This window comes from Gadus morhua, chromosome 16, assembly GCF_902167405.1.
Source record: "Gadus morhua chromosome 16, gadMor3.0, whole genome shotgun sequence".
NCBI lineage: Eukaryota > Metazoa > Chordata > Actinopteri > Gadiformes > Gadidae > Gadus > Gadus morhua.
In genome coordinates, this window is record NC_044063.1 from 12,393,322 (window position 1) to 12,411,966 (window position 18,645).

General features: G+C 41.7%; 1 protein-coding gene across 1 annotated transcript; it reads left to right on the forward strand.

The window, feature by feature from the left end:
- The first annotated feature begins 6,546 nt into the window (after positions 1-6,546).
- Positions 6,547-8,194, forward strand: LOC115561166 (extracellular calcium-sensing receptor-like). Its single transcript, XM_030380992.1, has 5 exons — positions 6,547-6,550; positions 6,660-6,940; positions 7,104-7,190; positions 7,342-7,611; positions 7,747-8,194. The coding sequence occupies exons 1-5, from the start codon at positions 6,547-6,549 to the stop codon at positions 8,065-8,067; spliced, it is 963 nt and encodes a 320-aa protein (XP_030236852.1). The 3' UTR covers positions 8,068-8,194.
- The last annotated feature ends 10,451 nt before the right edge of the window (positions 8,195-18,645 follow it).

Genomic DNA, 18,645 nt, shown 5'->3' on the forward strand with positions numbered 1-18,645 from the left:
TTGTGCACCTCGCGCACACACTTTGCTTCTCTCATCTACCTAGCCACAGTACAACTTATTACCGTTGTATCAGCTGTTCTTTCCCAAATAATTTCCCAAGAATGTTTTAAATCAATGCCTCTGCAAACACCGTACAGCAAACACATATTTTCTTGACACAGACATTGTGTACAAGCCCATGACTTTTAGGATCATCTGTTTAAACACACGCAAACTAAAGACGTAACTCATAATACAGACCATGGCAATGTATATTAACGGGGGGACACGTGCATATTAGGAACACAAGTCGATAACGATAATGCATACAATACTGGTAAGAAACGATGTTTGTTAATGTATTGCGTACATCATTAAATATAACCACAGTTACCGCATATCATATGTGTTTTACGTTTTCTTTGCCAACATTTATTTGAGGACTCGGTGTTTGTATAAACTGAGCCATTTGAAGTTTGAAATTCATGTGGCCATGCATATGTCTCATCGGAGACTGCAAACACGATGTCAAAATATCAACTCTTCAGATTCAAATGCGCTCATGGCTCTTAAAGGGGATGGGAGATGGCACTCTCATTGGTTTATTGCACGTTACGCCCAAACCACACCTACGGGTAATTAGGCTACTTCAGACCAACCCTTTTTAGATTTGCGCCGGGCGCAAGAGTCATTTATGCGCCGGTAAAATAGCAACATCACCATAGAACCTCCCACGAAGCTGCGCTTGGGGCTTCTCACTTGCGTTCCTGACCGTAAAAATAGGACCCCAAGTGTTAAAAAGTGGAGCTAATTACTGTTCGCGAATGGAGGGGGATTATGATAAGTGGGTGTGTTGGTGGCGTTAGTTTCCCTGTTCAATAACTAAAATAGGCTATAACCCTTTTCATAGTAATTTGATATCCAAAAATAAACTGTTGCGATAGACCTTCATGTTATCAAAAACAACCTAGTTTCACATGCCACATTTCAAGTAAATATTGGCTTAAAGCACTGACTGCTATGGAGATGAATGATCAATACATATAACAGATAGCGATAATTATAGGTCTATGATTGAAGTTTAGTTGCTCACAGAGAGCAGAGAGAGAGGTCATGTTTCCCGATGTTTTCATCGTTCAGATCTACTTTATCTTATTTTATTTACCTAACAGTATATAGTTTGTTTCCGTCGTCCTCAATCGCTCGATTCAACAATACATTTTGGCACTTTTTACTCCCGGATCAGACCGCAGAAAAAGCCTTGGACTTTCCTATCGCCAACATGCCTCTGTATTCGGATATTTCAGGCACGGAGACTGGGAAATGCACAGACTGCGCCAAACTGAAACAGACATTGGCTTTAATTGAAACGAGACTAGCAGCAGTAGAAAAATGCAAAGGACTATCACAGGATACAGTGCCGATGGGTGAGTTTGCTGAGCTCACTCAGATACAGCAAGATGATCAAAGCTACACTGTATCCTTCCCGAAGCTGGACAAGAGAGAGACAGTTCCAGCTGCGTCTCACTGGCTCAGAGTCGGCGCTAAGCCAAAGCAACATACCAAAGTGAATCAACAAGTTCACTCAACACCAAATGCTAAGCTACCCAAAGCTAAAGTTACATGTATCAGCCGGATTAGCCCGTCACTCAAATCAACCCTGCCACTGAAGAACCGGTTCCTGCCACTTCAAGAGTTCACGAACGCGCCTGTCACCGATGCACCCCTGAGCCCCGAGATGCGTCCGGACGGACAGTGCGGACAGAGACGGAACAACCAGTCGCCACGGAGGCGGGCTGCGCATGTGTCTGCCACCGTCCAACAAGGGCCCATCTCAGAGAAAGCAGATGAACCAGACACTCTGATTATAGGAGACTCAACTATCAAGGATATAACCGGTAAGAAGATCAAAACATGCATCTTCCCATATGGAATGGTTAGTGATATCAACCATAAACTAGCCAAAGTCATATTGGAGAACCCCAAAATCTCACAGATTATTGTGCATGCAGGATTTAATGATGTTCAAAGAGAACAGTCAGAACTTCTGAAGAGGGATTACACTGATCTATTGGATACACTGGACAAAATACACATCAAGTCTTCCATCAGTGGACCCATACCAACAGTTGACAGGGGAATAAACAGATTCAGTCGTCTACTTGCACTGAATACATGGCTTTCCAGAGTCTGCAATGAAAGAGGAAGGGACTTTATTGACAATTTCAACTTATTCTGGGGGCGCAAATATCTTTTCAGAGCAGATGGCCTACACCCAAACAGGTTAGGCTCAAAACTGTTGAGGGACAATCTTCTCTTCTCGCTTTACGCACAGGCCACAATCTTGCCATGGTCTGACGCACAGGCCACAATCAGAGCACAGGTTGAGAAGAAGCGAGACTACAGCCTCCCCCACACAACTACTCTGCCACTATCTGACACACAGATAGCAGACAGCCCACAGACCTTGAAGAGAGACAACAGCCCGCCTGACGCCATCAACACTGTGCCCTCCCCCATCGCTGATGCTGGCTTGGCGAGGAACGGCCACCCCCCTCCTCTGCATTCCCCCATCGACGATGACCTCCAGCCTCATCTCTCCCATAGCCACAACAACAACTCCAGCTCCAATGACTCCCTTTGCGATTTTCCAGCCGAATTTAAGAAACTGGAATATGCTGGCATCAAACTTGCATCTGTGTCAATGATAGCATCGCCACGTCATGGCCGCAGGATGCTAACACCCAGGAGGATGGCGCCCCACCCCCACAACCGTACTGATAGTAGTCCTGAGTATTACTGAGACAAAAAAGGGTTCAGCCGTAGACACAGTATAAAGGAAGTTTCTCATAATCTGCTGAACCCAAGGTTGCCTACGTCAAAGCAGGGCAACTTTCGCATTCATGCTGTAACCACTAAGAGAGTAAACAAAGGGAAACTTAGACACACTGCTAACCTCACAAATCTCATATCTATTGCCTCCAAACCAAAAACAACCTTAAAGCCTATCAACAGCACCATCGGGATGGCTCTACTTAATGTGAGGGCTCTTAATAACAAATCATTTTTAGTTAATGATCTTATTAACACTTCTAAACTGGATTTTATGTTCTTAACTGAAACATGGCTGGAACAAAATAACAGTGTAACCGTTCTGATAGAGACAGCTCCTCCCGACTATAACTTTTTTGATGCATGTAGATCTGGAAAAAGAGGTGGAGGGGTTGCTGCTATATTTAAAAATGTATTTCAGGGGAAACAGATGCTATTTGGTGATTTTCCATCGTTCGAATACCTTAGTGCTGTATTGAAATGCTCCCCCAGAGTTCTCCTATTAATTATTTACAGGCCACCCACATATTCTGCAAATTTTTTCGATGACTTCACAGAATTATTGTCTAGCATCTCCACAGAATTTGACTGTCTAGTTATAACTGGTGACTTCAATTTTCATACTGATGATTTGAATGACAAGTGTGCAAAAAAACTTTTTACCATTTTGGACACATTTGAACTGTCTCAACATGTGAAAGAGGCTACTCATTGTAAGGGGCACACTCTAGACCTGGTTATCACAAAGGGCCTCAATGTTTCTGATCTCTCTGTGACTGATCCTTCCTTGTCTGACCACTTTTGTGTTTTCTTTAACATATCTTTTATTCCCGACATACAGACAAAATCAAACACTGTCAAAAAACGGTATATCAATGAAGATTCTAATGTACTTTTTAAAAAGGCCATCTCCTTGCTACCACCTCTAAACCCATGTTCTGCTGATGATCTTGTAGAAAACTTTAATTTGAAAATTTTGAAAGTCATAGATGTCATTGCACCTTATAAGGTTAAAACGATTTCTGGAAAGCAAAAGGCACCCTGGAGAAAAGCTGCTTCTGTAACAGCACAGAAAAAAGAATGAAGGAAGGTTGAACGCATCTGGCGTAAAACAAAACTTCATATTCACCATGATATCTATAAAGAGAGCCTCCGTGCCTACAATTTAGACTTAAAAAATGCTAGAGAAACATTTTTCTCCAATATCATTGAAACCAACACTAATAATGCAAAAACCCTATTTGCAACTGTTGACAGACTGACCAACCCCCCAACAGAAATTCCACCTGATCTCCATTCCACGCAGAAATGCAATGACTTTGCAGCTTTTTATATTGAAAAAATTGAAGGTATCAGACGCGCCATCAATATCTCCACGTCAAACAAAAATGTTGGACTACCACCCTGTTCAGGCAAAAATTACGTGGCAAGGATGGCATGCTTTGATGTTATAGACTCTCAAAATCTTGTGGAAACTGTGACACAACTAAAGCCATCCACCTGTTGCCTTGATACTATACCTACCAACCTCTTTAAGAATGTTTTCGACTGCCTAGCAGTAGGCATATTGCAGATAGTTAACAACTCTCTCCAGTCAGGCAAGTTCCCAAAAGCTTTGAAAACTGCAGTTATTAAACCCCTTTTAAAAAAGCGGAGCCTAGATGCCTCTATTATTAACAACTACAGACCAATATCAAATCTACCCTTCATAAGTAAAATCATTGAGAAAGTCGTCCTCCAGCAACTAAATCACTTCCTGGCATCAACTGGTTGCTATGACACCTTCCAATCAGGATTTCGACCCCTTCACAGCACTGAGACCGCCCTTATTAAAGTTGTAAACGACATCCGTCTTAACACAGACTCTGGCAAAACCTCAATACTAATGCTACTTGACCTCAGTGCTGCATTCGACACTGTAGACCATACATTACTTCTGGAAAGTTTAGAAAACTGGGTGGGGCTTTCAGGCACTGTCTTAAATTGGTTCAGGTCCTACCTACAAAATAGGAACTACTTTGTTTCCATTGGCGACTTTGTATCAGAATCAACCAACGTGACATGTGGAGTCCCACAAGGTTCGATCTTAGGACCCTCTTTATTCAACATCTACATGCTCCCACTAGGGCAAATCATGCAAAATAACAATATTGACCATCATTGCTATGCTGATGACACGCAAATCTATGTATCGCTATCACCAAATGACTATCGGCCCATAGATCTGCTGTGCCAGTGCATTGAGCAAGTGAAGGAATGGATGTGCCGAAATTTCCTTCAACTAAATGAGGACAAAACAGAGATAATTGTATTTGGTTCTAAAATGGAAAGGCTTAAAGTAACCCAACACCTTCACTCTCTGTCCCTGAAAACCTCAATCAAAGCCAGAAATCTAGGGGTTATCATGGATTCAGATTTACATTTTGACAGTCACATCAAATCAGTTACAAAATCGGCATATTATCACCTTAAAAATGTAGCAAGACTTAGAGGGCTCATGTCCACCGAAGACTTACAAAAACTTGTACATGCCTTTATCACTAGTAAGCTTGATTACTGCAATGGTCTCCTCACAGGTCTCCCAAAACAAACTCTGAGGAAGCTTCAGCTTGTTCAGAATGCTGCTGCTAGAGTTCTAACAAAGACCAAAAAAATTGATCATATTACACCAATTCTGAAATCGTTACATTGGCTTCCTGTAGGTCAGAGAATTGATTTTAAAATCATGTTGCTAACCTATAAATCCCTACATGGTTTAGGCCCAAAATATTTAACTGATATGCTTCCACTACATCAGCCTTCTAGACCACTAAGATCCTCTGAGACCAATCTGTTAATTATCCCCAGAGTAAACACAAAACATGGGAAAGCAGGATTTAGTTACTTGTGTATGAAAAGTGCTATATAAATAAAGTTGCCTTGCCTTGCCTTTACCAATATGATGGAGTAAAAACATTGTTAAGAAATGTAAATAGGCTGTTACCTCAGCCATGTCCTACAACGTGTACAGTAGCCATGTTGACTATGACAAATAAAGTTGAATATGATTGGTTGAACGAATATATACGCTGGCGAGCGTCATTAAAAAAAAACATCAAACTCAAATGAATGTCGCCATTTGGCAAAACGGAAATTGCATTGTTAGTTTAGAGACTTCAATTTATTGTAACTTGAATGTGTGAAAAATTACAAAAGAAAAATTGCGTTCAATTTAAAAGAACCGTACAAGGCAAGTGTAGTTTCAGTGCTCTCTATCACCACAGTCATTGCAGCTCATTATAATTAATTTATATAATGTCCCTTTGATGTTTAGAATTGTTATGTTGATAATGTATATTATTCCGCCATTCATGCTGTTCCATTCGTAATGCAATCCAGTTCCATCCCCCAAATGTCTACCTAGTTTTCATAGGCTGAGCAATGAAAATAATGAAATATTGGCAAAGGGGATGGCATATATAAAGTAGTGTTTGAGAAAGGTCGGTTCAGAATAGAGGACAGTCATGAGAGCTCATAAAGAATCGCACTTGCTCATATGTGTTGGTTTTTTTCTGATCTCTTTCTCTTCCCATATGTCTTCAACAGGTCCCTTCTCTTGTACATCGCAGAGACAATTTAATCTAAATGGAATGCACAAATTTGGGGATGTCATTATAGGAGGGATTTTTAATATGAACTTTTACACAAAATCTTCTGATTTATATTTTACTTCAGAGCCAAAAGACCCAATCTGTTATGGGTGAGTATATTGAGGAGTATTGATGAAGATATTCTAACAGTTAAAAATTTTATGTGTAACAATGTTGTTTAATTATTATTATTTATTTTTTTAAGCTTTGCTCCTGAAGCGTTCAGACGGGCCCAGACTATGGCCTTTGCTGTTAATGAAATTAACAGAAACTCCAAACTGCTTCCTAATATATCTTTAGGATATCATCTTCATAATAGCTGTGGCAACCTAGGGATCTCATTACGTGCAGCTCTGTCTATGACCAGTGGCAGAGGAGAGCCGTTTCAATTAAATGAGAACTGTAACGGGAATCCTCCTGTGCTAGGAATTGTGGGAGATACTTCCTCAACACGTACTATCGCTATTTCTAGCATAGTAAGCTTGTACAGAGTACCAATGGTAAGTTGTCACTCATTTTTCAATGAGAGGTGGCTTCTGGTTGATGATTGCCTTTACATTTAAAATGACTCAAAGAATGAATCAAAGGACTAGACCAAATCAATTCTAAATAAATTCAGGCAGATGGATCATAACAATTATTTCTGTCATTACATTGTGACAGGTGAGTTATTTCGCCACATGCTCCTGTCTGAGTAACAGGAGGCTGTTCCCATCATTCTTTAGAACTATTCCAAGTGATGCCTTTCAGGTAGAGCGCTTTCCTTACCCCCTGAATTATTTTTGTGCTCATGAAGCATCATACATTATCTGCATGCATGTCATTTCTTGTGAATAAGACTGTACATGTAGGGAAATGTTCCTACTAGATGTTCCACAAGCTATTCATTTCATTCTTCCAGGTACGAGCTATGCTCCAAATTCTCAAGTGGTTTAACTGGAGTTGGTTTGGCCTGTTAATCAGTGATGACGACTACGGACTACACGCTGCCCGATCTTTCCAGTCAGGCCTAACCCAGTCTGGGGGAGGCTGTCTGGCTTATCTAGAGGTTCTGCCTTGGGGAAGAGATGAAAACGAGCTCCAGAGGATCGTTGGCATAATGAAGAAATCCACATCCCGTGTGGTTATTGTTTTTTCACATCAAAGCGACATGCTTAAACTAATGGAAGAGGTTAGTTATTTTTGTTATGAGTAGGAACATAGGGACATTTTTCACAAAATTAAGATTTAAAAGCATAAATATGTTGCAGTAGATACAATACTGGAGAAAAAACACTTGATATATTTTAGACATTTCAATCCACAGGTGGTAAGGCAGAATGTTACGGGCCTTCAGTGGATTGCCAGTGAAGCCTGGACTACAGCAATTGTTCTTCAGACCCCCAGCTACATGCCTTTTCTTGCAGGCACTCTGGGCATTGCCATCCGCCGGGGAGAGATACCAGGCCTCAGGGACTTCCTACTGAGAATACACCCTGACAATGACACACTCAGCAACCAGGACAACAATTTAGTGCGGGTTTCACCTAACACACCGATTCAGAATCGCAAGCAAATATCTTGTAGGAATACTTTTCATTGTATATGTGGACTATACATGAAACTTGTTAATGATGTTTGCTTATGAATCCCCCTTATTCATGATTTCCCCTTCATTAGGTCAAGCAGTTTTGGGAGCACGTATTTCAGTGCAAGTTTATAACCCCTGGCATGAAGTTTGAAGGCCAGACTAAAGAAAGACTATGTACAGGCAATGAGAGTCTAAGGAATATAGAGACTGAATTCCTGGATCTGTCTAACCTCAGGCCAGAGTATAATGTGTACAAGGCAGTTTATGCCCTGGCACATGCCCTACATGACATTCTGCAGTGTGTTCCAGGGAGTGGGCCATTCCAAGGTCAAAGTTGTGCCAGTTTACAAGGATTAGAGCCATGGCAGGTCTGTTTTCAATAAAATTCCATGATATTAAGTTATTTTCCTGTGATTTATTATAATTTGGATTTCAGAGCGCAATAGTACAATATCAATTTTTTCACTATTCTTACGTCTTTCCTGCCATCCAGCTTGTATATTACTTGCAAAGGGTAAATTTCACAACAGATTTTGGTGATCATGTGTCATTCGATGAAAGTGGGGATGCTTTACCTATCTACGATGTGATGAACTGGATTTGGCTCTCAGATGGAAGCACAGAAGTAAAAAATGTTGGAGAGGTCAATGAATTGGCTTCAAAAATCGATAATCTTGTTCTTGATGAAGACAAAATCTTTTGGAATTTTGAATCTAAAAAGGTCTGCTTACAATCTAATTAATAATGTCTTTGACATGTTACATTTTTCATAATATGAAATGCAAATTTTTTTAATGCAACCAACTTGTTCCCCCTTTAGCCTCCGAAGTCAGTGTGTAGTGAGAGCTGTCCCCCTGGCACCCGGATGGCCAGAAAGAAAGGTAAACCAGTCTGCTGCTTCGACTGCATCCCTTGTTCAGAAGGAGAAGTTAGCAATGAGACAGGTTTGTTTAAAATACATATATTTCTACAATGCACATCAATTGTTCATATATTGTCAAACACAACGGCTAAATAACGATAATTACTTCTTGTTGTTTGTTAGACTCAACTCAATGTACCAGTTGTCAAAAGGAGTTTTGGTCCAACCGCCAACGTGATCACTGTGTGCCCAAAACCATGGAATATCTTTCCTATACGGAACCCCTAGGCATCTCCTTGACCACTGCTTCATTATCTGGTGCACTTTTATGCACTATTGTTTTTGGAATCTTCACTTATCATCGTACAACGCCAGTGGTTAGGGCCAACAACTCAGAGCTTAGCTTCCTCATTCTGCTGTCACTCAAACTATGCTTCTTGTGCTCCTTGCTTTTCATTGGTCACCCAAGGCTGTCAACTTGTCAGCTGAGGCAAGCAGCCTTTGGTATTAGCTTTGTGCTGTGTGTCTCGTGTATCCTGGTGAAGACCATGGTTGTTCTGGCGGTATTCAAGGCCTCAAAACCAGGAGGTGGAGGTAGTCTGAAGTGGTTTGGGGCAATGCATCAGAGAGGGATTGTTGTATTTCTGACTTTAATACAAGCAGCAATATGTACAACCTGGCTTATGTCGTCCTCACCAACTCCTCATAAAAACACACAGTACTATAAAGACAAGATAATAGTCGAGTGTGTAATTGGGTCATCAGTTGGATTTGGAATTTTACTAGGCTATATTGGCTTACTGGCTATTCTCAGTTTCTTACTAGCTTTCTTGGCCCGGAATCTACCAGATAACTTCAATGAGGCCAAGTTTATTACCTTTAGCATGTTAGTATTCTGTGCTGTTTGGATAGCCTTCATCCCAGCTTATATAAACTCCCCTGGAAAATATGCAGATGCTGTAGAGGTATTTGCCATTCTAGCTTCCAGTTTTGGGCTGTTACTGGCCCTATTTGGACCAAAGTGTTACATAATAATCCTGAAACCTGAGAAAAACACAAAAAAAGCTTTAATGGGACGAGGCACACCAATATCATAAAATCATGGTTATCTGGGAAAAAAAGAGATTTAGTCGGAGTGGATTTACTACATTACAGACTTTCTGTAATGTCTTCATATCAAATTGTAGTTTGAAATCATTACAGACATATAATTGGGACAGTAGTTATTTTGTAGATCTGTATGATTAGTTTGACCAACATTTATGTGAAAAGAGAGAATAAATCTTGTTTTCAACATTGTCACCACTTGTTTTTTACCAGATCATGCAAGACTACTTTTTCTTTACGTTTCTTTAGAGACTGATATCCTAGCCCGCCTGTTGATTCTTCCTCTCTCCTTAACTCCTGTGCATATCCATGGAACACTATAAACAAATGAACAGCACTGAGCTGTGGCAACTGATGGTATTGGAGGTCTAATTAAAATGTGGCATCTTAGGCGCACACACAAACTAAACTTTGAAAATCGTTTAGCTGCTGGAGAAATACATTTTTAAAATATTCTTCTGAAACCTCCATTTTGCCACTCTCGAATTAGTTTCTCTACAAGTCCAGACGAATAGCTCCTTAACAAAATAATAAACCCTACGTAACTCCACCCCTCCATTTGTTAGTCCTCAGCAAAGGCACAGTTTAGACTCCCTCCAGTAGTTCAGCTATAGCTTTGTCGAACTTCGGATCCGAGCTCATGGCTATAGTTTTGGACAATATTCTTAATTTGCTTGAAAAATGTGGAAACATAGCCAAATAATATAATTGTGTATGATACAATTCACTCACATATTTGCTAAACACAATTTCTTCTCGGTTTGGTAATATGTTATGACGCCCAACGTAGGACATCTATGACCCAGAAAGTCTTCCTGGGAAAATACTGAAATACAGCAGTCAACCAGCTACCTCCCACCAACAGCCCTTTCCAAGACGACAGTTGCTGGTGGTAGCCAGCGGAGGACAGGGGAGGCATTATAGCAACTGCCAAGAGCAGCCGCCTGCATCTAGAACCCCTTGGATCATTAACACAGCGGCCCAGTCCCAGTCGCACTTCTGCCAGCAAGCACAGCATCTCAAGGCCCTATGCTCCGAAAGGGGGTCTGAGGAACGCCCTGTCCTCCTGGTGGAGGATGGCCCTACTGAGTGCTGTTCTGGGCCCTCCGTGGAGCTACTATGGTAGAAATGAACCTTACATTCTGTGTTAAACTATGATTATTATTAGGCCTACATGTCATATAGATACTTTAATAGTGGAAAACAGCTGATCACCTTTAGCCTAGATGTTATGTGCCATGTGGCACCAGTGAGTGAGTCCAGTCCATTCCCATCTGATGTTCCATGTGGCACACCAGTGAGTGGGTCCAGTCTATTCCCATTTGATGTACTCTCTGAAGACAATGCTTACATTTACACGTGTGCATCATCTCTGTTTGTATAAGGATAATATATGTTCTAAGGTCACATTGGGATCCAGAAGACATGAGAATATGCTGACATCCACACAGTATGATCCAGAAAAACATTCTATGCACATCAATATTTGATGAAAGTCCAACTTTGTATTGTGTAAGGATTGGGGATATAAGGAGCTGTACGGGATTCATTCAGGAGTGTATTCGCGGATACCATTCAGCTTTGTTGTCTCTCGTTTGCGGGTGGCAATAAACTCTCCATCTATACTTGACCTGGACTCTCCGATTCCTCTTGCCTATAGCTAGTTGAAGTGAATTAGATAAGTTGTTATTATTAATGCTACCACACTACCACCAGGGCCCAGCTGTCAAACCTCCTCCCAGCCCATCCAGAAAACCCTGCAATGGCCAGCCCCTCCACCAGCCAATTCAGCCACCGAGGCCTCCAGCCTCAGAGATGGAGAGGGGGGGTGGGGGGTTGAATGCTCAGACTGGGGAGTTGGTGTTGATTTTTTGCGCACTGTTAAAGAGTCTGGTTGTTTCTGTTAGTTATGGAACCCTGTTTAAGTCCAGTTTATAGTATTTAATTAATTTTTGGAGGGGGGTATGTTGAGTTTGTTAAACAGCTTCATCTGACCTGAGACAGACTAATTAGACTCTGGGGATGGGTGAGGCTGCTCACATGTGGTGCTTTTGGCAAACAAGGCACACAGGATAAACCTTCCATTACCACATACACTCATGAACAACATTGTCTCTCATGCGAGACGTGGCAAAAATTGACAAAGTTAGTGTATATTTACGTTCGTTTTGGATCTGACATTACTACAAATCTCTATGTTCAACACAAAATGATGACCAGGTTACTATCTTCAACATAAAAATCCCATGATGCATTCTGATGTACAAGATGTTGGTCGAGAAATGAACCAAATTTCTGGGCAATTTTTCGGGACGCTGGAGTAACTTAGTAATTGTTTTTAGGGGTCCAAGCCAACAGGTTGGATCCCTATTGTTTTTGTAAGGATTATTATTATTATACTATACGCCTTAGAAGTGGTACCACAGCCCAAACCGTAAATGGTGCCGACACGGCAATTGCATCACTAGATCCAGGTCCGGCACCGCTACTCAGATAACCAAATCCAGACACGCCGGCCACTAGGTGGCGCTATACCAAGGACAGACGCGTTTGGGGCTATAACTCCCACACCGAATCTCCCACATTCAAAAACTTGTACGCACAGATTCACTGGAGTCTGCTGCATCTTTTGGCATAGGCCACGCCCATTTGCGTCTAGGAATATTTTTCGCTAAATCGCGAAAACCGCAATACTGTTTTTTCGCTACTCCTCCCACATTTCTCGACCAATTGACACAAAACTTTGCACACGACATCTTCAGACCTACACGAAAAGAATTCCTGCATTACTTTTTTGATCCGACCTTCGACGACGAAACGGTAGCGTTTTGAATATTGGTTTATTAGCTAAATTAGACGTGGAAAATCCAAAATCCCCAAAAATTCAAAATTACACATCGGATCGACTCCAAGTTTTACACACATGTTGGTGCTAACCTTAATGTCGTACGATAAAAAATTCGGAAAAATTCGCCATTAGGGGGCGCCATAAACAAGGAAATTGTATATCTTCCACATTCAAAAACTTGTACGCACAGATTCACTGGAGTCTGCTGCATCTTTTGGCATAGGCCACGCCCATTTGCGTCTAGGAATATTTTTCGCTAAATCGCGAAAACCGCAATACTGTTTTTTCGCTACTCCTCCCACATTTCTCGACCAATTGACACAAAACTTTGCACACGGCATCTTCAGACCTACACGAAAAGAATTCCTGCATTACTTTTTTGATCCGACCTTCGACGACGAAACGGTAGCGTTTTGAATATTGGTTTATTAGCTAAATTAGACGTGGAAAATCCAAAATCCCCAAAAATTCAAAATTACACATCGGATCGACTCCAAGTTTTACACACATGTTGGTGCTAACCTTAATGTCGTACGATAAAAAATTCGGAAAATTTCGCCATTAGGGGGCGCCATAAACAAGGAAATTGTATATCTTCTACAAAATTTACCCGCGAAAACGCTACACTGACTTCTCGCTACTCCTACCGCAGTCAAATCCTTTGTATCCACAGGTTCAGGGTAGCGTTTTGAACACATGCTTCGCGTTGTGCCGGCGAAACGCACATTTCTTGTCGCGTTGTGCCGGCGAAATGCACACTTCTTGGACCCCTGCATAACTGCTTGCAGTTCTAGTTTTTGTTTATTTTTCAGTAATATTGGTTTTTCAAATTTAAAATTACACTGTTTCCCCTATAATTCTAGAGGACTGGTGGGACGCCATGACAAAGAGGACCCCTACCAGGCCCCCCAAAAATATTAAAACCAAAATAATATATGCAATAAAAATAAAGCAGCGTTATCTTGACACCAATGCAAGGGATTTTGAGTCCCTTTAAATTACTGCGGAGTGAGAGCAAGGGAGCGAGAGTGCAAGCCTATCAAAGACAAAAGGCTCTTACAAGTCATACGATGGGATTCAGGTAGGGATGGATGTAAGATAACATGACATGGCCCCTAATAAGTGAATAGGGCGGGACGGATAACCAAATATTTAGAAAAAATCTCAAACTGTTAAATAACTGATAAAATAACTGATGTGGAAGAAGAGAGAGGGACAGAAGTGTGATAATTGAGAGGGGCGGTTGGAGAGGGGAGGACCATTGATGGTATTTCAATAATTGTTGAAGCAAACTCAAGCAACTTGGACGTGATGCTTTTCTCATGTCACGTCTGATAAACAGTTAAAAACTGTTCATATCAGCATCGATGCGAATATGTGTCATATTCCCATAATAATCGCGTCAGTGCAAAGACGGATGGAGAACTCCAAATACATAGCCTAGTGAAGATGAGCATACTCCGTCCTTTCACCAAAATATCCTTTGTTTTTTCATAGGATTCTGTTATTCAGGATTTTTACTTTTTAACCGAAGAGTTAAATAGTGTAGCGTTGGCTGTTCGAAGATGAGGGGGATTAGTAAGTGCGTTACCCTGTTCAGTAACTAGAATTGGCTATCTCCTAAAGTTGGTATTAAAATACAACGCTGTTGCGATACACCTGCACACATTCATGTTATCTAAAGCAAGCTATATTCACTTACCACAATGCAAGTATGAGAAGATATAAGATGAATGACCAATACATTATGGGCCCTATCTTGCATCCGGCGCAAGTGACTTAGTCACTGGCGCATGTGTCGTTGCTAGTTTACAACTGGCGCAGAGCGTTCTTTTCCCACCACCGCCACTCGCCGGTAAATTAGGGATTGATCATGCGCCCCAAGGGGCGGTTCGGCGGAAGGAGGAGGCGTGTTCTGGCGCAAACGGTATTTTGCCGTTTCTGAATACCATTGCGCTACTGACCAGGAAATACCTGGTTTAAAGTCAGTGGCGCGTTGTTCAGATGCTATTTTAAGGGCGCATGCATACATGCGCATGCGATGCATACGGATTGCTTGTGCACTTCGCGCATACACTTTGCTTCTCCCATCTACCTAGCCGCACATTCTTGGTAAATTATTTGGGAAAGAACAGCTGATGCAGCGGTAATAAGTTGTACTTTTAAATCAATGCATCTGCAAACACCGTACAGCAAACACATATTTTCTTGACACAGACATCGTGCAGGCCTACATGCCCATAACTTTTAGGATTGATGAGTATTTGATCGTGAAAAACATTGTTTTACCGCGAGTGAGTGTTAAAAAGAATGAATGAATGAATGCGGGCGCGCGTGTGTGCTCTGTTTAAACACACGCAAACTAAACACGTAACGCATAATACAATCAATGGCAATGTCTATTACCGCGGGGACACATGCATATTAGCATAGCATACAATACTGATAAGAAACAATGTTTATAATGTATTGCGTATATCATTAAATAGAACCACAGTTACCGCATATCATATGTTATATCATATACGTTTTCTTTGCCGAAATTTATTTGAGGACTCAGTATTTCTGAAGTTGTGGAAGAAAACCCCTTATTCCATGTGTGAATTAGGCCATATTATTTGGCAATAAACTGAACCATTTGCAGTTTGAAATTCATGTGCATCTGTCTCATCGGAGACTGCAGACACGCTGTCAAAATATCAACTCGTCCGATTCAAATGCGCTCATGGCTCTTAAAGGGGATGGGAGCTGGCACTCTCATTGGTTTGTTGGACGTTACGCCCAAACCACACTTACTGGTAACTAGGCTGCTTCAGACCAACCCTTTTGACACTTGCGCCGCGACGCAAGTGTCATTTATCCGCCTGTAAAATAGCGATAGCGCCGTAGAACCGCCCACAAAGCTACTTGCGCTTTGCGCTTCCCACTTGCGTTTTAGACCGTTAAAATAGGGCCCTGTAACAGATATCTATGGTTTTAGTTTACCACTATGGCTGCACTAAGAACACTATGGGCCCTATTTTAACGGTCTGAAACGCAAGTGGGAAGCGCAAAGCGCAAGTAGCTTTGTGGGCGGTTCTACGGCGCTATCGCTATTTTACAGGCGGATAAATGACACGCGTCGCGGCGCAAGTGTCAAAAGGGTTGGTCTGAAGCAGCCTAATTACCCGTAGGTGTGGTTTGGGCGTAACGTCCAACAAACCAATGAGAGTGCCAGCTCCCATCCCCTTTAAGAGCCATGAGCGCATTTGAATCGGACGAGTTGATATTTTGACAGCGCGTCTGCAGTCTCCGATGAGACAGATGCACATGAATTTCAAACTGCAAATGGCTCAGTTTATTGCCAAATAATATGGCCTAATTCACACATGGAATAAGGGGTTTTCTTCCACAACTTCAGAAATACTGAGTCCTCAAATAAATTTCGGCAAATAAAACGTATATGATATAACATATGATATGTGGTAACTGTGGTTCTATTTAATGATATACGCAATACATTATAAACATTGTTTCTTATCAGTATTGTATGCTATCCTAATATGCATGTGTCCCCGCGGTAATAGACATTGCCATTTATTGTATTATGCGTTGCGTGTTTAGTTTGCGTGTGTTTAAACAGAGCACACACGCGCGCCCGCATTCATTCATTCTTTTTAACACTCACTCACGGTAAAACAATGTTTTTCACGATCAAATACTCATCAATCCTAAAAGTTATGGGCATGTAGGCCTACACGATGTCTGTGTCAAGAAAATACGTGTTTGCTGTACGGTGTTTGCAGATGCATTGATTTAAAAGTACAACTTATTACCGCTGCATCAGCTGTTCTTTCCCAAATAATTTACCAAGAATGTGCGGCTAGGTAGCAAAGTGTATGCGTGAGGTGCACAAGCAATCCGTATGCATCGCATGCGCATGCATGTGCCCTTAAAATAGCATCTGAACAACGCGCCACTGACTTTAAACCAGGTATTTCCTGGTCTGTGGCGCAATTGTATTCAGAAACTGCAAAATTTCGTTTGCGCCAGAACACGCCTCCTCCTTTCGCTGAACCGCCCCTTGGGGCGCAAGATCATTCCCTAACTTACCGGCGAGTGGCGGTGGTGGGAAAAGAACGCTCTGCTCCAGTTGTAAACTAGCAACGACACATGCGCCAGTGACTAAGTCACTTGCGCTGGATGCAAGATAGGGCCCTATATGATGAGAAACCTAATTAGGCTGTTACCTCCGCCATGTCCAACGACTAGTACAGTGTACACTATGGTCAATAGGAAAAAAGATAGCCCGTTGTGATAAGTTAAATGGATATATTTTGCTGGCAAGAGCCATAAACTTTTGTGCGATTAAAGACCACTGCTTCATTAAAGTCTTCTTTTCGCAAAACGGAAATCGTGTTGTATGTGTAAAGTCCATTTCAAATCAATGATATTATTTAATTGTCATGAGAAAAAAAACAATGCACAATCAATGTAAAAGGACATTACAACGCAAGTTGTGAGTCAATGCTCTATATCACAACGACAACTAGGCTAATTATATTAACGCTGTCGAGAGGCGGTGTTAAAGGTCCCATGGCATGCTACTTTAAGGATGCTGTAATTTAGATATTAGTGGGCCCCTAACACAGTATTTGAAGACGTTCCCGAAATTCAGTCGTGGTGCAGAATTACAGCCACTACAAGCCAGTCGCACATTGAGCTTTCCCCCCAAACGCGCCGTTTCGGTGTCTGTAGCTTTAATGCAAAAAAAAGTGTTTACAGCTTTTTTTGTTTACAGTGGAAGTATCACAAATGGCGAGGCACACACAGCTTTTGGCCGTGTTCTGTAAATATTCTGGAACACTCCGGGTGCTCTGGCGGGAGTCCTGGAGCTCTATATCTAAATAATATCATATTGTACATAGATATCTATATCATATAATATATATTATCACGGCCAAAAGCTGTGTGCGCCTCCGGACGATATTATGAATCTCAAACGACTGTATCGGGATCTCCGACGTCTCTAGTTCTTCCACTTCCACATCAATCTGAAGTTGACTGAACCGCGACATCGAGGAGAGAGGGATTGTTGCCCGCGATTGTCTCCCGCCGGAGCCCCGCTGCCCACTGTCGAGGAACCACCACCTCGGAAGCGGGCAGCAGGGCTCCTGTGGGAAACAAACGTGGGCAAAAATCCCTTTCTCCTTCATTTCGCGGTTCATGTACTTCAGGGTGGCAAAGCCAAAGTTCATTTACCCCAATTCCTTCTCAACCATGGCTGAGATAACCCCCACTACGTGTCTCGTTGTGGAAATACCAGAGACGTCAGAGAACCTGACATGTTATGCGCCATAAGAACAACAGCAGAACGGTTATCCACATAACAAAGAAGTGTACAACACTTCCGTTAGAGAGTGTGTATTCACACACACACACACACACACGTGGCGCTCGCATGGTCGTAGCTCATTGTCTCTATCGCAATGGCGAGGCGCACACAGCTTTTGGCCGTGTTCTGTTAATATTCTAGAACACTCCGCGTGCTCCGGCAGGTGTCCTGGAGCTCTATATCTAAATAATATCATATCATACATAGATATCTACATCATATAATATCTATTATCATGGCCAAAAGCTGTGTGTGCCTCTGTGTGATTGGTTAAGCAGATATATTCACAAGTGAGAGCAGTAACAAATCAAACTTGGTTTGATTAAAATTAATGTAGCCATTTCACATTGGCGCACAGCCGACCATGCCAATACGCACGTTTTGATAAAACACTGAATTTTATAGTTCAAAAAACACTATACATGCAAGAAATACACATACACG

Excerpts from the sequence above, each read along its gene's own strand:
- LOC115561166 (XM_030380992.1), top strand. Across the intron at positions 7,191-7,341 it reads TTCCAAGTGATGCCTTTCAG|GTACGAGCTATGCTCCAAAT; the intron begins GTAGAGCGCTTT and ends TCATTCTTCCAG. Across the intron at positions 7,612-7,746 it reads TGCTTAAACTAATGGAAGAG|GTGGTAAGGCAGAATGTTAC; the intron begins GTTAGTTATTTT and ends TTCAATCCACAG.